Source organism: Peromyscus eremicus, chromosome 16_21 (genome assembly GCF_949786415.1).
Source record: "Peromyscus eremicus chromosome 16_21, PerEre_H2_v1, whole genome shotgun sequence".
Taxonomy (NCBI): Eukaryota; Metazoa; Chordata; class Mammalia; order Rodentia; family Cricetidae; genus Peromyscus; species Peromyscus eremicus.
In genome coordinates this window covers 23,886,222-23,910,691 of record NC_081432.1, presented here as the reverse complement: position 1 = coordinate 23,910,691, position 24,470 = coordinate 23,886,222, and the positions used below count along the sequence as shown (strand labels likewise).

Here is a 24,470-nt window from a genome sequence, read left to right as displayed (position 1 = left end):
AAGTGATGAATTTGGGATGTGACATAAGGAACGTCTCCTAAGTAAGTCCCCACCCTCCTTTTGTTGACGCTAACATTTCCCAATATTGCTCCACACTTCTGAGGGTTCCTGCTTCTGAAACTTCCTGCTTGCACAAGACAGGATGGATTTAATTTAGTGATTAATCAGGATCATAAATCGCCACGTTTCATTTTTTTTTTTTTAATAATAATGAAAGTCAGTTGAAGTTTAAAATATTATCAGATACATCTAGTCTGGCAAACATCATGGATCTCCATATGTTTGTGAATTCACACGTAAGCTTGCAGACCTCTGTGCTGGCGGGCCCCCTTTGGCACTGGAACACAATAATTTATTAAGCTGTGATGTTTAATAAGTGTGCACAAATATCATGCAACATTAGGAGCAGACTCACAGACAGCGTATTAGAAACAGATTTATACAAAAATGTCTTGTAAACAAAAGGGAAAGGGTTGTTTTCTGTACAAAATAGTCAGGCTTTCCTCCTCTTTTTAAATGATCTGTAAGATGCATCATACTTTGGGCATTTTCAAAAAAGTGAAAACTGTATAAAAATAAATATCCTATGTACAAACACACACAGGCCAATCCGAGGTTAGAGGCATCACTGCAAAACAAAACCAGAACAATGGAGAGTTAGTTTCAGGGGGCCTGAATGCTGCCTCCCCTGGAGGAAGGGAGGTGGATTTGTCTTCGATTGCATCAGAACCTCTGCTAGGGAAGTGTGGAACATTAAACCTGCTAGAGGTAAGACCCCCCCCCATCTGAATTTAAGACATGCCCAACTCCAGGTTGGGAAACCCAACGTTCATCTTGAAGCTACTCCCGGCTGTGGCCACTAGAGGGCAGTCTCTCCATGCTGTCTTGGAAACTATGCTACGCACTACATCTGCTCAGATGTCATGTCTGGTGTGAACCAGCAGACCTGGGATGCTTTAGTTGCTTCTCGAGCATGCTATAGCTCTGGACAGCAGCTGTAGTTTCCCTGCTAAGTTCAACATACTCCATGTTCTGCCCACCAGCAACAACCTTGAAGGAGAATCTTTGGAAACTGAGGAGGGTCTTATTTAATGGTCCTCTCACAGCTCCTGGATGAGGCTCTGAGTGAGGGGCAGATTCTTGGGGGAGGGGGAGAAGGGAAGCACCGCCCCTTCAATGCTGAACTTGCCCTTTCTGTGGCTCGTGAGCACTTTAGGTACCTAGGTGTTGATCTAGATCTGATGCCTTGTTTGTCTCCTTACTCTTTTTTTTTTTTTTTTTTCCGAGACAGGGTTTCTTTGTGTAGCTTTGCGCCTTTCTTGGAACTCGCTTTGTAGACCAGGCTGGCCTCAAACTCACAGAGATCCGCCTGCCTCTGCCTCCTGAGTGCTGGGATTAAAGGCGTGCGTCACCACCGCCCAGCTACTTACTCTTTCTAGTTCCCGTACATCAATGAGATTTTTGAGTGCCAGGGTACAGGGGCACCGAGCAATCTCGTTGTACAATTCTGAGTTACAGGCACAGGACTGGACTGATTAAGCCTAAACTCTTGCGAGTGTGGGGTCCTGAGCCCTACTATGAGGACATACTGATAGCCTTAGATGATGGTGGTGGGGGCTGAGAGATACTGAGAGGGTGGTGAGGTACAGGGAAGATGGCTGCCCTCCTGCTGCAGACCTTGCTGAGGACAAAGGTAGGCCTCTGCCCTTAGGCTAGGGAGTCCTGTGACTTGGGTGGGAGCTGTGGCTGAGAGGGCTGGCCTTGTGGCCTTTGGCTGACTGCTTTAATGATGGTAAATGACAATGGCATTGTGAACCTGGTGATATCTCCATATTTGGGATACCTCCACCTCCTAGGTGAGTGGGTCTGGGATTACATACATCTACCACCATGCAGGATTTATGCAGTGCTGGGGATCAGACTCGGGACTTTGTGCATGCTAAGCAAACACTCTTATTAACTGATCCACCTGTCTGGTCTCTTAAAACATCTCTAAGTGTTCTCTAGGTGTGTGCAGTGAGTGGATGTTTAGTGGGTACCCCTCTCCTCTGCCAACCACCGGTGAGGTAGCACCTTTTTCGACCCACATCTTGCTGTCTCATCTGCGGAAAAGGATGGAAACTGACAGATTCGTGGCACTGTTGGGAAAGGGTTGACCCCGAGCTGCGAGGGCCTCTGGGAATCTTACCTTGTTCCAGCAGCCTTGGACTGGTAAGCCGTCTTCTCCCTGCGAGGAGGCAGAGAATGCTTAGACTCTTGAGATAGTTAGCTGAGTGGGTAGGGTAACAACGACACAAACATTTCCACGGCCTCACTGGGACGTGGCCTGTTTCCTTTCTTATCCTGGGTCTTAGAAGGGGGTGGGAGGCATTTAGATGCCACCGTCTTCCTCTGGCTAATGCCGAGTGTAGCTAAAGCGAGCGCAAGGCTGAGAGAGACTGCTGTGGCCTGTGGGCTCAGCCTGTACAGATGCCCATGAAGAGCACAGAGGACCGTCTTTGCTCTGATTCGGTGGAGTGCTAAGAACTCAGGTCCCTGGGCACGTGGGACCCTGGTCTTCCTCTGCAAACCTGTCCAGGGAATGGTGTGCCGTGGCTCCCACTCGGCCTGGGCTTGTTTCTCTTCCTAAGCAATGGGAGGTGTCATCCAAACAGTCCCAGATAACGGTCACTACTGGGTGGGGATGGGGTGGCAAGGGACGGGCAGCCTCAGAGGGATTGCAACAGGATCTTGAGACGTCTTTCTGGCCCTGCCTCAGACACCCGAATCTGGGGGGGAAATGGAGCATAGGGCTGGGAAGTGACTGGACATTGTCTGAGGCAAAGCAGCCTCAGGATGCTGTGCCCGTGTGAGGGAACCTTCATGAGGCTTCTCGGGCCTAACATTCTGCCTCTCTGGCATACTGTGTGGCAATCCAGGGATCTCTCAGAGATCAGGCTTGAGGGGAGGGTCAGGAGGAACCAAGAGCACAGGGCTCCAGGTCTTAGTCTAGGTCTAGCAGAAGGGCAACCCCATCCTAGAACTGCGGTCTCTAGGGTCTCCTCCACCCACCCCAACAGGGAACCCCCCTCAATCACCCAGCAGGCAGCAGGGACTGTCCCAGCCCAAAGAAACCTAGCATGTGCTAGGGTCACGCCAATAGTTCCTGCACCCCATTCCTGACAATTCGAAGCAATGGACACATCATTATGAGATGTTATTGGGAAAGACATCATTTTGAATGGTTAAATAATCTTTCTCCTCTGGGCTTGGAAGAGGACTTGCAGAGGGCGGTGTCTTTCAGTTTCATGGTGCCCCTCTGTCCCCTTCACAGTCCATCATGCCATGCCAAGTCACCCCACTGCCACAGTGCGGCACACTGCACACAAACCCTGGGAAGGAGAGGGGCCTTTGAGGGCCACAGTGGCATTTCCATCCGGACTTGGATGGTGGCAGGGCATAGTGGAAAAGCAGGCAAAGAGTAGAAAGGCCAAGGTGCCTTTGCAGAACTAAGAGTACTCAGATGGTGCGTGTGTGTGTGTGTGTGTGTGTGTGTGTGTGTGTGTGACTGTGGCCCAGGAAAGACCCAGTTTTAATTAACAGAAGCTCTTTGGAAGTCATGGCTGAGAAAGGCACCCATGCATGCTGCATGCTCGGGATGGGGGGGCAGGGCAAGTCGTGTCAAGAGGCTTGCTACTCTCTGTGCTTGACCTGTGCTGTCTGACTTTGCATTTCTGTTCTAAAACGTCTCTGGTGCCCTTCAAGCAACCCTGTGATCACCCAGACTTTCTAACGCCATTTTTCATTCAAAGAGGATCTGTGAGTGACGAGGTAGGATTTCGAGGCAGGGAGTTCTATGGTGATGGCAACTCCAGAATCTCCTGGGGAAATGGAAGGCAAGCAGGCATGCCTAGACCTGTGCCTGCAGGGTCAAGAGTTGCCTTCTGTTTCCTTTATGGTTAGTTAAGAGGGTCATGCAGATACTCCGGAAGTTACCATCTGGAGCAAGACTGGAAGAAACCAGCTCCTGAGTTTCAGCTCCAGACATGCTCAGGGGACCTTGGCCACCACCTACCTCCTCCTAACTACAGTCTAGACCTTTCCACTCTTTTTCCTAGTGAGCTGCCTAAAGACAAAAGCCTTTGGGGTCTTTAGCATTTAACAACTGATCCCGGACCATACTCTAGTTCTGATGGTGTCACCGGGGCCATGACCCAGGATCCAGTCTGGAAGAATGGACAGAGTGGTCCCTACCTCCACCTTAATTATAGAATGTCTCTGTCTAGAAGCATGCCCCATGTCCCTTGCCAAACTGTGGGGAAGGGGTGGGTTTCCATGTGGGCTTGGTTGGCAGGGTGACTGGCAGCTCACTCAGTATTTTGTCCCTTTGCTCAGCTTGTGTATTCTGGCTAAGTGCACCGTGTAGAGGCAAAACAGTCAGTGTTAAAGTCCTGCCCAACCCATGTGCTGCCCTAGCTTTCAGAACGGTCTAGATGCAATCAGGCAATGAGGATTAGATGCAGCCAAGACTGGCTTTGCAGGGGGCTGGCTGATGTTATGGGGGGCCGGGTTGCTTCAGAAGTAGTTGCAGGAGAAAGCTAAGAAAACACCTGGCCGCTTTACATGCAAGAGGACGGCATGGTTGGGAGCCACCAAAGCTCTAGGCAACGTGACTCTTGGTGTCCACAGAGTGAAGAAGCAGTGAGTAGGAGCTGGGAGAATGGAGCAGAAGGGTCAGGAGGCACACGGGTACACACCACACACGTGGGGTAGCCCAGCTTGGCCACGCAGGCAAGGGAGGAAAATGCCATACCAGTGGGCATGGGGCATCCAGTCCGTCCAGCCCTGGTAGCCCCGGCTCCCCTTTCTCTCCTTTAAAACCTCGGTGGCCCTGTTCATAAAACCAACCACGATGATTACTGAGGTCAAGGTCAGCCATCTCCAACTGGGCAGTGGAAAGGCCCAGTCCTATCCTGGCCAGGATGCAGACCCTGATGTATGCAGACACCTACTCCCTGGCACAATCACAGACAACCTCCCGCTGGAGAGCAGCGTGGCTTTCAGAACCTTCCAGAGCTTTGAAAGGTCACCTGAGAAGCCAGGCGGGTGCACCACAGTCATTAATTGCTGGCTTCTTGGGAAGGCTGCTTGGGACTATCTACCCATTTTGGTCTTCAGCTTTCCAGAGTCTGACTACTGGGCAATGCATGAAAAGCCCCTTATCTGGCCCTGTTCTGCTCTGCACCAACTCAGTGGCCCTCAGGAGACTAACTCTGGGGTCTTGCATCCTGACGGAGTGAGGTCTCAGACAGCTAGAGCTGCAGGCCCCAGAGGTAACCATGACACAAAGGAGGCAAATCTCGTGCCATAAACACCACGTGGGTTTGCAAAGCACGATGGGACCAGAGCCCGAGAGCCCGAGACCTTCTCCCCAAACCCTGCGGGTCCTCTCCTTCCACCCATCCATTGTTCTGAATCTTCAAAGGAGAGGGACTCAAAGGCAAGGGATTTAGCAGAATGGCTTGCAGCTGTGGCTCTGGGGCCCACCCTCTGCAGGCAGGACTGCCAAGGCACAGACAGGCTCGGTGGCATCTGTGGAGCTCGGCTCCTCATGCATTTGCCTCCTTTGTTCCCAGCCCGAAACCCTGTGGAAAAAAAAATTCAGAACCATGCGAACGAAGAACGAAAACATACCAGCGGGCAGGGGGCGTCTAGTCCAGGTGCTCCTTGGTCCCCTTTATCCCCTTTAGGCCCTCTAGAGCCTTTCTTTCCCCTCTCCCCCTGCAAGCAATGGTTTAGTCCAAGGTGAGGGGGGAGAAAAACAACATCAGCATATCGTCAACACTTTAGGATCATTCACATGTTAGAGACGGAAAACGAGACAGAGAAGGACAGAGGGACAAGTAGCTTTTCTTAATCAAGTTAGCATCCTGGAAGGATTATAGGACACAACCACCTCCCAACTCTAAGCACCTAAGATTTTGGCAAAGGAGGGAGGGTGAGGGGAGGGGGGAGAGGGAGGTGAGAGCAGGGGCATCTCTGAGCTGGCGCGGAAGGAGGAGCCCCCTAAAGACAGTGGCGCCCAATTCTGCTGATCTGAAGGCCAGCAAAGGATGATGTGTTACGTTTCCATCTCTTTAAGGGTTTAATCGCAAAGGGCTTTGGGCTGACAACCTCTAGTCCCAATTAAGGTTTAGTTTCTTTTTAAACAGGTGTATGTGTGTGCATGTGTGTTCATGTGAGTGCAGGTGTCCATGGAGGCCAGAGGTGTCAGAGCCTCCTGGAACTGGACTGACAGGTGGTTGTGGTCTGTCCCCTGTGGGTGCTGGGAACTGAACTTGGGTCCTCTGTAAGAGCAGTACACATTCTTAACCACTGAGCCATCTCTCTAGCCCCCTCTTGTCCCAATTAGTTCTCATCCCTTTGCTGTCCCCTTAGGAGGCAAGATGACTCTGTTTAGAGTCCCGGCATGTGCACATGCATGCATGACTGCAGCCCATATGCATATATGCAGGACGGTGTGTGCATGCATGTGCACCTGTGCATGTATATATTCTCAGTTTGATCCTCCCTTATCATGCGTCTCCCTGGTTTATTCTGGTCTCACATCATCACTACTTAAAATTGTACTGTTGAGCAGTCATGATAGCCCAGCAGGTAAAGGTACTTGTGGTGATATTTTGTGCAAATAAAGCTTGCCTGAAGATCAGAGGGCAAAGCCAGCCACTAGTTAGCCATAGAGGCCAGGCAGTGGTGGCACACACCTTTAATCCCAGCACTTAGGATCTCATGCCTTTACTCCCAGCACTTGGGAGGCACATGGGCCTTTAATCCCAGCCCTAGGGAGGTTGAGACAGGAAGTGATATGGCTGGGCGGAGAAAGGAATATAAGGCAGGAGGAGACAGGAGCTCAGTCCTTTTCAGCTGAGGAGTTGGTGAGGTGGGAGGTGGCTGTGGCTTGTTCCTTTGTCTCTCTGATCTTTCAGCATTCACCCTGATATCTGGCTCTGGGTTTTTATTAAGACCGATTAGGATTCGTGCTACAGGTGCTTGCCACTTAGGCACATGGTAGGAGAGAAGTGACTCCCACTGCTTGTCTTCTGACCTCCACGAGTGCATCACGGCACACTTTATTACCGCTAGCTCAGGGAGTTCATCTCTCTCTGAAAAGCATCGGCAATCCTCCTCCTAATTGAACCCTATTTTTATGTCTTGGGGTTCATCTAAAGAAGGGCTCTAGGGCATTCCTCTTTTTTTTTTTTTTTGGTTTTTCGAGACAGTGTTTCTCTGTGTAGCTTTGCGCCTTTCCTGGAACTCACTTTGGAGACCAGGCTGGCCTCGAACTCACAGAGATCTGCCTGCCTCTGCCTCCCGAGTGCTGGGATTAAAGGCGTGTGCCACCACCGCCCGGCGGCATTCCTCTTAAAAGTCATCTGGAAATGAATTTGTAGTTAAATTTTCATGTCTCAGTCTTTTAAAATGGGGCATGTAGGTCCCTAGGGAGTCTCCCCAGACACTCTGCTCTGTGGAAGGTGGGTTATCTCATGCCCGGGGACTTGTATATTGCTGCTCCATCATGGCAAGGCCAAAGGTACAGCTAGTTCTGCCAGTTACTAACTTTAACTCTTCCGGGCTTCAGTTTTTTCACCTGTAGAATGGGTCCATTACACTTGCTTCCAAAATTGGTGTGTGACCTGTGTACAAGAAATGCTCACTGGTGGGATGCTGCATTCCTCACTAAGGGAGGGTGGGTTGTCACCCATGGTGATGACAGTCTCCTACTACCTAGTGTGGGGACAAGTGCTCCCCGAGGGGGTTTGGGGTCTACAGCATTCCTGGAGTTGCAGGCTGCTGTGTGTTAGGTTTCTTAGACAAGAGAGGTTAACAATAGTTCTGATGTTTTCCCGGATCTTTCAACATGACCCCAGTAGTTTTTATTTCAGAGGTCATCTGGAATTTGTCCACACATTACTCTGACTGGCTTTTCAGAATGATGGATGTTGAAGAGGACACACGTGAACAGTCAGTCATTTCCCTGGGTCAAAGGCATGCCCACCAATGAAAAGGCTCTGGCATGAGGATTCCCTTTGTGTGGGACAGCCGAGTCACCAGTGGTTGGAATGGAAGACCCAGGGAAGTGACCTTAGGAGCATGGCCCTTGTTCTCAGAGTCATGAGTACAGTTTCCTAATGAAGGAGATGGGCAGAGTCGCTGGAGAGTTGGTTCCAGCTCTTAGATAATTTGCCTACAGGTCACAGAGTATGGGCCACCCACACTATCGGGCATCACTCCACATCAGGTGTTCTGGAAGATTCTGGAACTACTGCTTTACCTACATGTCCCCTACTGCCCACCCCAGAGCGGGACATACAAGAGGTGCGCCCACCCCCAGTTCCATCTGGTGAGAAGGGAGGGCAGACAGTGATCCACAGGGGTCCCTTCAACATTCCTGATGACTGTAAAACTGACTTCAGGAGACACAAATCGGGGGTGGGTGGGGGAAGGATGAGGGGTGTGGGGTTTCAGTGGAGCACATATGTTGTGGGAAAGACAGGGAATAGAAGAAGAAGGAGGAGGCTGACCCAGGCCAGAAAGATTGGAGGGGAGGGGACAGGAAGGGACAGAAGGACTCAGGAAGCAAGACATGCACCCCCCAGACACTCCCCACCCCCAGGCCTGCATGGCAGAGTGTGCAAACAGCCTCAGCATGCTCGGACCTTTTCCGCTGGCCAGCCCACAGGCAGTGATATGGTCACAACCAGCCGGTCAACGTCCTGATAATTACGTTGCCGGAGTAGTGATACCCTTACTCTTTGACCTCCTTTTTGCTGTTGTTTCGACTGTGTGTTCTCCTATAACCGAGACTAGCTTCACACTTGATGTGTCGTTGAGGATGGCTGTGTGAACTCCTGGACCTTCCGCCTCGACCTCTCAAACGCTGGGACTACAGGCCTCAGGTGCCATGTCTGGCTTTGGCCAGTTTCTGTTGTAAATGTGGTTCCTGGGCCAAATTCCCTGAGTCCCTTAGAGACAAGTGGGGCATGGGTGGGAGAAGGTAGGTACCTGCAGGGACGGGAGCAGAGCACCCTTTCCGGTCTTGTGTGTCCTTGGCAAGCTTGCTGTTTTGGATTCTGGGTCTTTGCCCGTCATTACAAGGACCTTTCTCATTCCATGAACAGGAAAGAGGCGTAGGACCATTTTTGGGCAAGACATGCAACAGTGTAAGTGTGTGTGTGTGTGTGTGTGTGTGTGTGTGTGTGTGTGTGGCAGAGGACAACTTGTGGGAGTCAGTTCTTTCCTTTCACCACATGGGATTGAACTCAGGTTGTCAGGCTTGGTGGTAAGACCTTTGCCTGTGCGGCCATGTTGCCAGCCCAACGGTATGATTTTAAGGTTGCGTCTTGGTTTAGGTAAGGCGGAACACATTTCCAATGATTCCCCAGGCATGAGGAAGGCAAAGTTTGATGAGGGTACATTTTGAGGGCTGCCTGTAGGAGCTGCCCTCTAAAACTCAGGCTAACACTGGATATCTCCAGAGTCACCTTCCCAGGTAGCAACAGTGACACTTTGGATCAGAACCTTAGCCTCTGACATGTCACCTGGATCAAAGTGTCAGTATCCTATATCCCTCTCGGCCCCATTAGGGCTGGTGGCTCAGAGGCCCGAATGAGGCGGCCAGCTTCAGAGTGTCTTTTTTTTTTTTTTTAAGCACATTTAGCATCCTGAGAGTGTTGACTCCTGGGTGAGAAAAATGAGTCGTCCCTTGTTTTGAAACCGGCTGCTTGGGACAATTCATCTGGACCTTTGTGGTGTACCATTTTGCTTTCTGAACATGGCTTTCTTTTTTTTTTTGGATTTCTGAGGTAAGGTCCCAGGCGGGCCTCAGAGGATATATAGCCAGAGACAGCCCTGACTTCTGGATCCTCCTGCCTCCTGACTGCTGAAATTAGAGGTGTGTGCCAATTGCCAAGCTCTCTGCAGAGTTAAACTGGAACCCAGGGCTTTGAGTAAGCAATTCTACCAACTGAGTTACACCCTCAGCCCCTGACTTTGACTCCAAGGAAGAGATATATTCTAATTTATATATAGGATGTGGGAATCTATCAAAGGATGTGGGAAGAGGAAATGGAGAAGAAAGGTTTCCCACAATTTCTGGGGCTTCCACTGATGATGGTTTAGCCTCAGAGACACCAGGCTGGCCCATTTTCTCACCCTCCCCCATGCGTGACAAGGGTACCTCACTGGCCCTGACTCCCTGCTACAGCAGAAGGATTACCTTTATCTCAAGTGACTCAGTGCCTCCAGCCAACGGAAAAAGTCTTAAGAAATAGGCTTGAAAAATGTTAATTGAGTGTGAGAAAGAAAACCAGAACACATTAGAAATGAGTTAAGAAGGCTTGTGTGCCAATGAAGAAATGGAACGATCAGGTTCTGTGGAGACTCAGAGACCAGCCACATGGCTGAAAGGGAATCGCTTTGTTGCAGTGGATTCCGTGTGGTCTTGCCATAGACAGTTTGGTAGGGGTGGCTCTGCCTCCTCTCACTTATTCATAGGTTTTGGGGAACAAGTGGAGTTGCTTTTGTGTGGCTGCCGGTGAGGAGACTTTAGGGGTTTAGAAGTGCCTGGTAAATACTTCACAAATTGAGGAGAATGGATTTAACTACGGCCAGACAGAAATAGGCAGATTCTGACATGTTCTATTCCTGAAGATACGATCAGTGGTCGAAGGATCAGTCAGGCTCTGGAATCCATGTGCGCTGGCTGCCTCTGTCTCACTGGGGGAACTCAGCTCAGCGTATTTCAGTGTTCTGGACAGTGGTTCCTTCTCATGTAAGGTCCTTGAGCTTTTTTTGTCTGCTAGAAGATGCCCTTGGTCCCAGGGGCTGTGCCCTGCACACAGATGGGCACTAGAGGAGGTGATGGAGAGGGCTAGCCCTCGGGTAGATGTAGTTAGATTATTTGCTGCTGTGCCCAAATGCCCAAGGCCATGAGTGTCATGTGCCTATCATGCTGGGGACACTTAATGCGTCCTGCTGAAGACAGCAGGAGCCAAGGGGAGGAGGGAGGGTCTGGAGGGCGCAGTTCATTCCATTCCCTGCCAAGTCTCCAAGAGAAATAGCAGCTGGGATACTTTCTTTCTTTCTTTTTTTTTTTTAAGGGCTTGGCTGTCTGTTCTTGGAGCTGGAATTTATTTTCTTGGTCACCAGTGGACTGGAATGCTTAACAAATCTAAGTTTCAGGAGGCAAAGCTGGGATGATGATGGATCTAAAAATACCACGAAGGGGCCAGTTATCAGGGCAGCATAAAGAGGGCTGCATGCGAGCGAGGCTCCTGTTACTGGATGGCCGTGCTGCTCTGACGGTTGCTGTGGGATTCATTTAGCCTTCTCTGGAAACGAGGAGACCTACGCCTCCCGGCACGTATGGCATGGAGCCCCTCACTAGAAAGCCTTTCAATTTAGGGTGATTTATAAGGGAAGACTATTTGTCCTGTTAGGTCAGGAGTCTCCAATTGATCATTCCATCCCATCATGAAGACATTAGTAACCAGATCCCGAGTGCAAGGGCTCAGACTTACCCGGTTTCCTTTGTCCCCGGGTGGTCCATGTAAACCCTGTATTAAATCAGAGGGACGAAGACATGTTAATGAGAAAACACGAAACGGCCGTGAGGTCCTTCCCTCGGGCTCGGAAACAGGCAGATGCCCCAGTTCAGTGGAGATGGGCCTCATTACCCCCATTTTACAGAAGGGGAACAGAGAAGCAAATGCATCCAGGAGCTTGACCTAGAGGCACATGGATTTACAAGCAAATCTGTGGACAAGGTTCTTAATTTTCTTGCCCTGTAGCCCATGTCCCCACCGGTAGTTGTGTTCTTCTGGGATCATTCCCGGGGCGAGGGGTAGGTTTCACGCTGCAGTCAGGGGTGCGGATGGGGTACCCTGGGCTGAGTATGTCCATGGCTCTCTTGCCAGCCCCTGGCTGCACAGCTGCTGAGCCCCTCTTTTAGAGTGCAGAACCCCCTAGGGGAAGGAGTGTTAAGCATCCACCGGTGCAGACACGCTTGTTTAGTCCATATCCCCATGAACCTCGGGTGGACGGGGAAACAGAATCCAGGCTCTGTGAGACAGCCACTTGGCTTCTGTAGCAAAGCTACAGGCAAATGCATTGCAGATGGAAGCCAAGTTCAGTCTTTAAGGCTAGCACCCCTTTCTGTGTTTTGGGGATCTGGGTCCTGGACAGCAGAAGTGGGGGTGCCTCAGGACCCTTCTGGACAGCACAGGGGCTAAAGTGGAAGGTTCCAGACACACTGTTACACAGGTGAGATGAGATGGTCCCTGTGATGAGCACCTGTCCCCTGTCATACCCCACAGGGACTTCTGGCCCATCCCCAGTTAACTCTGCCCAGCTTCTTTTTCAACCCCAGGTGTGGGCTCCAGGCTCTGGGCTGTGTTGGGCGGGGGGTGGGGGGGAAAGACAGAAGGAAATCTCTAGGCCCTGGAGACTCACAGGAAGCCCTGCTGCTCCCGTTGGTCCTGTCATCCCTGGGTCTCCTTTGCTGCCCTGAAAGAGAGAAAGATGCCGCGTGAGCTTTCCACGCTGTGATGATTTCCTTTCCATGACTGTTTTCTGATTCCCTATGGAGCCAGAGCCCTAAGGAATTGAGTGTGTGTGAGGCAGGGTGTGCTCTAAGAACTTCCTGCTGTCTCTCCCGCACCATGAGAGGAGCTTTGATTTCTTCTCCGAAGCCCGTGCCATCATCATGGAGAGGCAATTCTGGTTTCCCCAGGGGGCCAATGATCTCCGAGAGGCTCATGGTCTATGTAGAAGGCACCCACTTCCCCACCACAAGCCTCTCCTGGGTAGGCAAAGGGCAGAGGGAGAAAGGTGTGGACGGAGAACTCCACAGATGCTCCGTGGGGGTGGATCAGCCATGGAGTCTGTCCACTAAGGATGACAGATCCTGGGTGTGTGAGAACCTGGATGGCTGAGAGGAATAGTGTGCACCCCCTTCCACACACACACATTGAGCTGATTCTTGTCATGCCCATCCTCTTACACACCCATTCTGTGAGGGATGGGTTGGACTTCAGATACTGTGTGACATGGCTGTGGCCACTCAACACTGATGTTGGTGACCCCTGCCCAGTGCCCTGACTTTCTGACTTACTGATGTCATCTGGGGACTTTCTAAATCCCACATGACCTTCTGTCCCATACTATTTATCTAAATGAGCAAAGCAGACCTGCATCCTTGAGAGACGGGGCTGTGACAGGTGACAGGTGACAGGTGACAGGCTACCAGCAGAGAGAGAGCTTTTCCTTCTCACGTGTCTCCTCACAGCCATACGAGGGTTTGCTTCTCCCTTAGGCTGCTACGGGGATAACCAGGAGTGATGGACGGGAGAAGGGGTGAGGGCTGAGACCCTGGGGGATGGGTCCCAGGTGTGTGTTTTGGGGGGGGGGATGAGCAAGCCTTCCTGGTTTCCCAAGCTCCCAGTTCACTGAACACTCACCCCTCTCGCCCTTTGGTCCAGCGGGGCCTGGAACTCCGATTGGTCCTGGAGTACCCTGGGGAGGGGAAAGAAAACAGAGGTCAAGGGTCAGGTGCTGCAGAGAGCCCTGAGAAGCCCACCCAGGACCTGAAGATGTGCAAAGCCTGAGCCCCGGTTTTCAGGCTTGGCAAAGCCAGGCTTGTTCAAGGAGGCCGTTTGACTGGGCCGCGATCCATTTTGGATTTAAGGGCCTTGGAGGAATGTTCCTTCCCCCACCTCAGAGCCAGATTCGTGGAACCTCTCACATCACAGCCAAGCTTGCCGAGGCTGAAAAAGAGTAGGACGGTTGCTTGGTTTGCCACCAACAAGCACTGGGGAGGGAGGTGACCCCGTCCCAGGAGTGGGGGGCCTAGGGCCGGCGCCCCCTTGCGGTCACAGCTCCACATGCAGCGGGAGGGTCCTCATGCCACAGAGACCCGTGCGGAGGAGACACACTTAGAGGCAGGTGTGAGAGGGCCATCCAGCACCCCTCCCCCAACCCACTGCAGACCCCACAGACCCCCGGGCCTGAGGAACAGGTAAAATAGTCACGAGTTAGTATTCTCCAGTGTCAGAACACACTGGCCTTCAGGGAGCAGGGGCAGGTTCTCTCTTAACTTGGGGTCCTAGGGAGGTAGGGGGCACTTCAGGAAGCTGGGGGTTGCTTGGAGACAGAGCTGGGCTTGCTACAGAATCAGCAAACATTTCTCCCAGGTTCCCACCTGCATCCCAACTAGACCAAGTTTCTATTTCACAGCCTCCTGTTTATTGGCCTCTCGGTATTTACGTGTCCTACTCAGACCAGACTGTGGGGCCTAGGGCTGGCCCCAGGAGGATGCTGTCTGGTACTCTTGAGTGTATGTAGCTGGGGGAGGTGGGGCGTGAGCGTCTGGGAGAACGCTGATTGGCTGCACAGGAGAAGTTCTTGGTGTCCTCCGTGAAATGAGGAGGAAGAGAGTGGATTGTGGGTAACAGTAGTGGTTCACTCTGAGTAGGACTGGAGGCAGCTCCCCTGCCTCCACGTCCCACAGACTCCACAGACTGACCCAGGCTTCAGTCTCTCCTCCGTAAATCTAGCAGGTCAATTAGGGAATACGTTCCAAGGCCTCCAGGGATAAATGTGCAAAAGGTACCCAACCATCAGCAGGACAGGACACTCCGGGGCTCTTTCATACAAGGAGACAGAATTGGCATTCGGTAGGACGAGGCTCTGATGGGTGGCCTGGGCACCCTCCTACCTCTGAAAGCTCTAGGCTCTGTCCCCTGACCCTGTCTGAGTGTCTTCCACAACAGAACCCAGCTGGTGTTCTTCTCTCCCCCATGGCTCTCCAGCCAGCTAAGGATAGCCTTGACTGGAGTGTGATGGACCTTAGAATGCTAAGATGGACCTTAGCTGGTTATCGAGGCATAGCGGGCTGGCTACAAGTGGCCGGGCACACAGCCCTGGTGTGGCTTCCAAGCTGGGAAGTCCGCAGGGCGTTCTGTGCAGGTAAAGCAGCGGACGTTTTCTGTGGCCCTTCAGAAGAGATAGTGAGAGCTCTTTTCTGGAATCAGGAGGAATGGAGTCACAGAGGGTCCAGGTCCCTCACTTGCTCTATTATAGACCCCTTGTGCGCGCAGGGTGGCTTGGGTGCCACCCACAGTGACAGGTGTGGTTAAAACGCACCCACAGGACACTGAGCTGAGACTGGCCTCGGAGCTCCCTCAGGCTGCTCCCATCCTGACCCTTCTCTGCTCCCCAACAAACACTCCAGGTGGGGTGACTGCATGTGACTGGGAGAGATGGACAGATTTCACAGTATGACGACGACACAGCGTGAAGGTCACACACAGACACTTGTGTTTGCCGGGGACGCGTCTTGGCTCAAGCCCCAGGGTAAGGAAGGGTTCCCAGGCTGGACTCAGCATCGGGATCACTGTTGCTAGGGTGACTTCTGCTATCCCACGCTTCGCATGTCTGGGGTCCTTGAGTGCATGCCCACTGTGACCACTGTGTGGGTCTGGAAGGGCGTTTCTGATGTGGGCACGGAGAGGACTTTCTGGTGTCTACGGCAGGACAAAGCGTGATCGCTGCTACCGCTATGGGGGGGGGCAGGGGGAGGGGAGCGAACAAGGCCACAGCAGGAAAGACAAGAGGGGTCACAGGCCAGACAGGGATGGGGCAGGGGGGAGGGGTGATGGAGAAATGACACTCACCGGTGGCCCAGGCCTGCCGTCCAAACCTGAAGCTCCCTGGACGAAGGGCACGGTTTGACCCAAAGGAAGGGAAGGGAGGGGGGCGGGAGAGAGAAAAAAAGGAGACAATGGGGAGGGGAGAGGTGAGTAGAGCGTGACTCCGGACAGACACAAATGCCATAAACACGATGGGAAAATGAGCTTGGGAGGACAGGGGGTGTGTTTACACACGGACACTGAACAAGGACACGGAGACACCGAGGGCCGTGGCTGGCTGCTGAGCGGGCGTGAACCCTGGGGACAGAGGCTCTGACCCTCTACAGCTCTTGTCACCCCTCTCTCCCTTCACCCCACTCTTCCCAGGGTGCTTTAGTGCTCAGGGAAGGGGACACAGAAAGGCATTCCTGGATGTACAGGTGGATCCAGAGCTACGCTCCCTCTCCAGGGCAGGCTACATGGAGGGTATCCTGGGGGCGTGTGTGGTCCCAGCTTCTTTTGCACCCCTATAGAGAGAGGCCATTCTGCACCTCCTGACCCCCAGGAGCAATTTTAAAATTGCTCTCATTCTCTGTCTCTGTCTCTTTCTCTCTGTGTGTGTAGCTAAGAGGACAACTTCTGGGAATTGATTTTCTTCATCTACCATGTGGGTTCCAGAAACTGAACTCAGATTTTTAGCCTCACAGCAAGTGCTTTTACCCACTTAACCCTCTCACTGGTCCCAGCACTAGCTTTTAAACCTGACTAGAAGCAGGCTTAGTTTTGCTCCATCTGGGCAGGCGGGGGTGCAGCCCTTGGATGATGATCCTGACATTTCTCTGGCACTTTACAGTTAGACATAAACTTGGTCCATTCACATACTTTCAAACAAGTGTCCTTTTACACACAAAGGCTTTGGAGGCAGCTGTCAGGGTCATAGGTCTAAAGCTACACATTTGTGGTAAATGAGTCCCCGAAGGTGAGATGCTATTCAGCCAGGGTGTCCTGTGACCTCATTACTCCCTGCTGACCGATGAACAATGACTTGGTGGGAAAGGGGCCTTTGCGTTAGTTCCAGGTTCTGAAGTGGTCTCTGGGGTTGGCATGACGGGACACCTAGCCAGCAAGCATGGAGTTCTTGAAAACTGCTTCTAACTGAGACTCAGAAATGAGCCTCAGTCTCAGGGTAGATGAGGGGAGGGACCAGACTTTGGAGTGTAAGGGGCTGGCCCTCGAAAGGGTATTGGGTGGGATGAGGCTGCAAAGCTGTGTTTTCGGTGTTGAGACTACCAACTCTGGGACTGACTTTGAGCCCGAGATAGAGCTGAGGTTCCCAACTCTGGCTGCACACGTAGTGTCTCTCCTGGGGTTTTATTTACAATACAGCCGTTCAGGTTCTATGCTGACCAAATCGCATAACTCTTCAAGAATGGGGGCCCTGGGTCACGGCATGTTTAGAAAGCTCCCAGCAGACTCCAGTGTACTGGCATCACTGGGAGCTAAATGGAAGTGGGGAGCCAGCAGGATAGGCCCGGAGAGGCTGCTACCTGCCGCCACATAGCTGCTGACACCCAGGTGCAGCCTAGAAACAGCCTGGAGCATCCACGGGATTTGCAGATGCAATGCCACCACCAAGTGCTCTCGAGGTGGTCGGGTCAGAGGGCATGGACCAAAGCACTCAGACCCTTGGTGAGCCACTGGCAACCTCCTTCCAGGACTATAAATGCTATTGGTCTATTGCTCAGAATATTTACGGGGCAACTGCCTATGAGATGTCAGGCATCGGGCTGAGAGATTCAAACGTGCCGAGCTCTCCTCCCTCCAAAGAAAATATCACCTGAGCGAGGAGACCCTTCTCCCCAGGAAGGGCCGCAAGATCTCCAGGGCACCACAGTCATTGCCACTCCCTACTGCCTCGCCCGAAGTCCTTGGGAACAGCAGTCTGTGGGAGCTTGTTGTTTCTTGTTTGTTTGTTTTTGTAGGTGTGAGCATGGAGACATGCATGTAGGTGAGGGCATACGGTAGGTCAGAGGACAACCTCCCACGTCATTCCTTAATTATCTTCCTCCTTTTGTTAGAGACAGGCTTTCTCATTGGCCTGGAAGTTCTCTACAGAGCCCAGGCTAGCTGGCTGTGGGCTTCCAGGGATCTGCGGTCTTACCATTGCTAGAGATTACCGGCACACACCACTGCCGCCCAGTTTCTTTTTCTTTTGTTTTTTTTTTTTTTGAGACAGGGTTTCTCTGTGAAGTCCTGGCTGCCCTGGAACTCGCTCTGTAGACCAGGATGGTCTTGAACTCAGATCCACCTACCTTTGCCTCCCTGCTAGGATTAAAGGCTTAACATGGGTCCCAGGGATCTGAACACAGGCCTCACATTTGCACTTGATGGAGTCATCACCCTGGGCCTTCTTTCAAGCTAAGGAAAGGATTTCTTTGCACATGCCTCTACCAGAAACTGTTGGAGACACAAACATGGGAGGGCTTCTCTGTCACTCATCTGGCACTGTCTTTGTTTACGTCACCTGTTGGGTTGCTGGGTTATTGGCCTGGGCGCCCCTAACTGAAGCCTCTCATGTTCATCAGGGTTGTTGGCACTTATGAAGGTGAACAACAGGTGATCTGTGGCTGACGGGGTCAGGAAGGTGCTTCCTTGTGTACGTAAGCCATTCCAGACACGGCTTGTGAGAGGGCCAGCATCTGCTAAAGTCATCACTTTCTTGTGGTCTGTCAAGTCAATCAGCTCCCTAGCTCTTCCTACGCTCGCTGGTTGCACCAGCAAGAGGGAAACCGTCCCTGACTGCATGGGTTTCCCATGGCTCCTCTGCTGTTTACAGCTACCTGGGGCTGGGGACTGGCTTGGAGCTGGAGACAGCGGAACGCCCCCCCCCCCCCCCCATGTAGCTTCAATGGATGAGCAGCCTTCGGCCCAGTCTTGCCACCAACTCCATCAGGGACCTCAAGTGACCGTCCGTAAAATGACAAGATGGTTTGCTGAAGTCTCCTTTAGCTTTTGAAAAGCAGATTCAGACAGTGACACAGGAAGAGCCACCAGGCCACTGGGAGGGTGGGACAGAGGCTCACACAGCCTGGGCTGTACCACTAGGCACGCAGAATCCTGGAGGCCGTCCTCAGAGGCTGATGAGGGAGCCCTCCAGCTCTGGAAGGCTGAGAGCCCAGGCTGTGGGAACAGCCTTGACCTGCTGGGATCACAGAGCTGGCTTCATACATGCCCGCGTGCTGTGACTAGCGCATAGCAGAAGAGAGCTGGGGTCTCCTTTGGGGTTATTTGGGGAAGATGACCATTGCCATAGTTCCCCAAGTCTTCCATGCTTACCCCCTCAGGGCACACACCTTGATGGCTTCAAGTCAGGCCCCAGAGGGCTTGAGGCTGACCTCAGGCCTTTCTGGTTCTCCATCAGGTTGTTCCTTAGGTATGGCCCCTACCTCAGTGAGCTTCACATTGTTCCAGCACTAAGACTAGGCCTGGGAAAGATGCTGAGGGCCTGCCTTCCTCCCCCACCATGACAGGGAAGAGCCCAGCACACTGGGATGCTCAGAACTTTGCGTGCAGAGCATCCTCCCTGGTTCCTGCCCAGCAACGAAGCCTGGGGGAAGGGCTACCCAGGGCAGCTCCTCCCAGAAGCCTTATGGCTCCCAGGTACTTACAGGCAATCCCAGAGGCCCTCGGTCTCCCTTTTCTCCCTGGGAACCCTTCTCTCCTTTGGTGCCATCCAGGCCTGCTTCTCCCTGCAGGAAAAGGAGATGGTAGAAAACAGTGAAGGGGTCTGCCCGCCCGAGACAGCCCAGTCCTGTGCCCTGAGGTCTTGGAGGCTGGGAGCGGCAGTCTTGCCATACTTTTAGGTTGAGGGAAAGGACTGGAGAGATGTGGCAAGAGTTTGATCATTTGCTAAGCAAGTCACTCCATGGAGCTCAGGAGGTGGATGGGGAAATTCACATCCCAAAGCAGGCCAGGCGTCAGTGGTGGACGTTATAGGGACTATAGGACTTCAGTCTGCCCCGATGGCCTGGCTGCGCCTAGTGGGTGGTGCCATTTAGGGAGATGGATCAGCTAGGTCTCAGAAGCGTGTCCCAGCCACAGCATCTGTCACATGACCTTTTCTTACCTTTGGTCCAGGAACACCTTGGAGGCCCTGCATTTGAGATCAGAACAAGAAGCATTAGAACCACATGTGGCTGGAGAGATGGCTCAGTGATTAAGAGCACTGGCTGCTCCCCCAGAGGTCCTGAGTTCAATTCTCCCAACCATCTATAATGGGATCTGATGCCCTCTTTTGTCATGCAGGGAAACATGCAAATAGAGTGCTCATATGCATAAACACATAAATCTTTTTTTTTTTAAAAGAACCACATGTGCAGGTGACCCAGGAGGGCAAGGGTTTGGGGTGTATAGTCTCAGGTCCTGGCTCTTGAGAGGTAGAGGGAATGTGAGGGCCCTGTAAGCATGGAGCTTCCTGGGGTGGAGTCAGAACCATTTGCCCAGCCAGGGGCTGATACACAATCTCTCTGTGGCCTCCCACAGCTGGCTCGGAGTCTCATGAAGGGCCGAGGAGGCAGCAGTGGAAACAGAGGGAATCGAAGGATAGGAAACACTTAGTGCATGGGACATGGGAACGTCCACTAAATGATGTGGACTAGCAGTACTGTTGCTAGTACAATGGAGGACCCAGAATATAAGGGGCATCGTGGAACATAAAGAGACACAGAGCAACACCTGCTCATTTGAGGTGTTTGGGGACCCTCTATTTGCACCCAACTGGGCTGGTTTTCATGGGTCACTTTCTTAAAAGGCCATCTTTTTGCTATCTGGAAGGAGGAAAGGGCAAGACCAGACATCTGATAGAAGAGGGTTAGACAAATGTAGGCAGAGCAATGGCAGAGCAGGCCCGTGGCAACCATGCCAGTCCACCAGGCAGTGCCAGGGCTCCCTGGCGTGTGTCACTGGGATGACATGTTTAAGACGGGAGGGAAGCCGGATGAGGAGGGTTTGTGGACTTGAAAAGCTCTCCTGGGGAGGACCCAAGGCTGAAGCTGAGCTCAGTGATGGCCAAGGGAGGGGATACCGTAGGTCCAACCACAATGGCTGAAATGCTACCGAGTCCTTGACACTCACCGGAGGTCCTGGAGGCCCCTCTGGCCCTGGTGGCCCGGGAACCTATAATCCAAAAGGGAAGCTCTGTTATGTTCTGTTATGGTCCTGGTCCAGCTAAGTTCACGAGAGAATAGGAATGCCCCTGAAGGGTAGGCCAATACACAGCCTCCCTAAAGGAGACTTAGGTCAGGAATTCAGGGTGAACTGTTAGCCTCACACAGTGTTGGCCCAAAAACATTTTCAGGAAACGTCTCCAGAACACCTGCTCCTCCTGGGTGCCCTGAAACACCACTTAGCTAGCAGTGGATTCCTACCATGTTGTACATGACAACCACTGCCCAGGAAAAGAATGAGAGCCCTGCCCTCTAGGTGGGGCGTGGTCTCCAGTCTGCCCAGACTCCACCCCCTGCTGTCTTCAACTCTGGCCTCTGCATTCATATGTTGCCTGGACCTCTTAAACATGTGAGTTGGAGCTTATGGGAATGGAGACTGGTTATCTGAAGCCAGGGGAGGCTGAGATGTCCCTGAAGAGTATTCTTCAAGACTAGCTCCGCCCCAGATTTGTAAAGGGTAGGCCAGAAACGGTTGTGTTTCTTTTGAGAGCAGATGCAGCAAGAGAGATTCAGGCTGAACAGGAAACTACCAGTGTCCCTTGAACTGTGGTGTTTCTGCTCAATGACTACCTCCTTGTAGAGAATGGTCTCTGAAAGGTTTCCCGTGCTTGGCTCGATGGTTAGCTTTGTCACCTTGACACAACCCAGAAGAGTCTCAGGGACAAGTCACTTTGGGTTGACCCATGGCCACGTCTGTGGTACATTAATAAGTTAACTGATGTGGAAAGAGCCAGCCCACTGCGGGCAGCACGTTCCCTAGGCTGGGGGAATACCTGAACTGTGTGAGTGGAGAAATGAAGCCCAGTAAGTGAGCACGTATGCATGCATTCATTGCTCTCTGTTCTTGACTGTGGACATGACGTGACCACAGTTGACTCAAGCTCCCACCACCCCGACTTCCCTGCAGAAATGGACTATAGCCTGGGACTGTCAGCGAAACTAAACCCTTTCTCTCCCCAAGTTGCTTTTTTTGTCAGAGTATTTTAATCGCAACAGCAGAAATGAAACTGGGGCCCTCAGATGGGACTGTAGCTTAGTGGTGAGAGCATTTGGCTAGCATGCGTGAAGGCTCTAGACACCCCCCCCCCAACACACACACACACACACACACACACACACACACACACACACACACTATTATTATTATTATAAATAAACAATGTATGGATCTGATTATAAGAGTGCTTGTAGAAACCCAAACCCCACCGAGAATGGTGATGCACTCTGGAGGCAGAGGCAGACGGATCTCTACGAGTTCAAGGCCAGCCTGGTCTACAGAGTGAGTTCCAGGACAGCCAGGGCTACACAGAGAAACCCTGCCTTGAAAAAAACCAAACCAACCAAACAAACAAAAAAGTGTTTAAAAGTAACACGGACTTATTAAATATTTTATAAATGAAAGAGAATCAAAAGGAAGAAAATAATATATGGCTGTCATTTAAGTTGAGAGGGACTGCTAAAAGTTTGCCCGACTTTCTCCCGCCTTTTTGGAAATATTAGCTATAGATGAATATATTTATGTGCTTAAAATGATACATAAATATAATTTGGTTTTCTAGTCTTTTATAGTTGATGTGAAACTGAATTTTCTATCTTTGGGTGTGTTCCCCCCTCAGCCCCCTTCCTTGATAACGCATTGGCCCTTGGGTAGGAGAGCAAGTGTCTACCTGGACAGTTGGGCCGAGAATGGTGTTTGGCCTGAGGATGACCTCAGTCATGGACAAAGCCAGTACTACTGACTTATTAGCCTGAGGATTTTAATCCTTTCCTTCTTGTTAGGAACACTGTCTGTTTTCAATTTTGACTTGAAATACTTCCGGAAGGAACATTTGTGTGTATAATGCTTTTCCAGAACTTAGGATTACTTCTTTAGGGTGCAATCCATTCCTAAATAAGGAACAGTGGTAGAATACTTGGGTCCGTTTCACTAAATTCAGATGGGGCTGGTGACATTAAAGGGTGACAGGCTAGGGGACCTCATGGGGGACCATGAAGTTTGGTGGTCTCTCGCTTTCCTCTGGGGTGACTACTGGACTGCCCAGGCCTTCCTGCCAAGCTCCCTCCCAACTCCAGGATCTCTGTCGCTTCCCCTGTACAACTATGCATGGCGCTCTCCATCCTCCACAAAGCCTGTTTCCAGGCCGACTTCTCGCTCCTTATCCTTCCTCTCCGCCTCTCAGAGAATCTCACCTCTATGGAAAGCATCCCTCTGACACTTTGCGACCAAGTCCTACATGGCCATTCAGAACTTGCCCAAAAAGCTCAACCTCTGGCACAGCCAGGCAGTTCTATTTATTTTCTTATGCCCACTATAGCCTCAGGATGTTCTCTGAGCACTGTAGGAACTGGTCAGTGTGTGGCCAGGGCAGCCTTGGGGCTCAGTACCCGACAGTTGCCCAGCTTCCGGCCTTGCCCAGTCAGAGATGCTAAGCAACCTGGAGAAAAACTGGTATTTCTAGTGAGGCCCTTGTCAGGTGATCACACGGAAGGAAGAGCAGAGTGGACCTACCTCCACTCCTGGGTCACCTTTCTCCCCAGCTTCTCCTTTCTCTCCCTGTGGGCACAAAGACATCCCAGTGTGAGAGCTGGTAGCCAGGAGCTCGGCCACAGGGCCACCCTCACATCTGTGATAAGCTACAAGGACTAGGCTGCTCCTGGAGAGGCTGTATAGGTAGTCAGCCTACAGGACAGTGGACTAAGAATGGCCCTGTGACAACCATCTTCAAGGATCTCAGACTCCAGTGGCGGGAGAAGGGCTAGTCCTGGGTATGCTTCTTACAGCAGACAGGCTGCAGGGTGGAACTGTGACCAACTGTTTTTCAGTATTGGAAGAGGGACTATGGCATCATGATGCCTGCCACTCTTGTGACTATTTTATACACCATCACATACATGTGTTATACATAGGAAAATGTAATGCATGCTAAGACATGTTTTATATATATATATATATATATATATATATATATATATATATATATGAAGACACATGCATGCGCATGGCGCCATCTTGCTAGTTCTAGATTCTAGAAAAAAAATCCTCTCAATGACTTTCAAGAAATAAGCTATTGTGAGGTGAACTGTCCACCATGTGGAGGACCGTGTGGCGAGGAATTGTAGGTGGCATGCAGGAACCGGGGGATTCAATCCTACTATGACAAGGGACCAAATCTTGTCAACAGCTAGTAGCTTGGAAGAAGACTATTCAGGGTACAGGTAAGAACACAGATGGCCACTGATTTGACTGCAGCCTTGGAGACCCTGGTTGGGGAACCCAAGGCGACAGGCCTTGGCTCCTGAGCCGCAGAATGGACACAATGACGAAGGTGTGCCATTTTAAGCTGCTGTTGGTGATGACTTATGGAACACTGATAGAAAGTGGATATATATAGCTCAGATCCCAGAGCCTCGGGGGAGCCAGTGGGGGTGGTGGACAAGGAAGAGACCATACCAAGCCCAGGAGCTCAGCTTCCATCTTAGAGGTGGGCACGCTGAGGATCTATGTGTCATCTACCTATGTGGCTGACCCTGCTGGGTATCCATTCACTGTCAGGGTCCACTGAGTCACATTTGACCTCTG

The 24,470-nt window shown here is 51.7% G+C and overlaps 1 protein-coding gene across 1 annotated transcript in view; it reads right to left on the bottom strand.

Moving 5' to 3' along the window:
- Positions 1-311: 311 nt before the first annotated feature.
- Positions 312-24,470, bottom strand: part of Col13a1 (collagen type XIII alpha 1 chain) — a 142,362-nt gene continuing 118,203 nt past the window's right edge. The window contains exons 32-41 of the mRNA XM_059281562.1: positions 23,400-23,444; positions 20,799-20,840; positions 19,792-19,818; positions 19,334-19,414; positions 13,493-13,551; positions 12,490-12,538; positions 11,559-11,594; positions 5,674-5,760; positions 2,189-2,227; positions 312-628 (exon numbers count right to left, since the gene is read on the bottom strand). Coding sequence (XP_059137545.1) covers positions 626-628; positions 2,189-2,227; positions 5,674-5,760; positions 11,559-11,594; positions 12,490-12,538; positions 13,493-13,551; positions 19,334-19,414; positions 19,792-19,818; positions 20,799-20,840; positions 23,400-23,444 — 468 coding nt within the window. The 3' untranslated portion in view covers positions 312-625. The remainder of the gene's footprint in view (positions 629-2,188; positions 2,228-5,673; positions 5,761-11,558; positions 11,595-12,489; positions 12,539-13,492; positions 13,552-19,333; positions 19,415-19,791; positions 19,819-20,798; positions 20,841-23,399; positions 23,445-24,470) is intronic.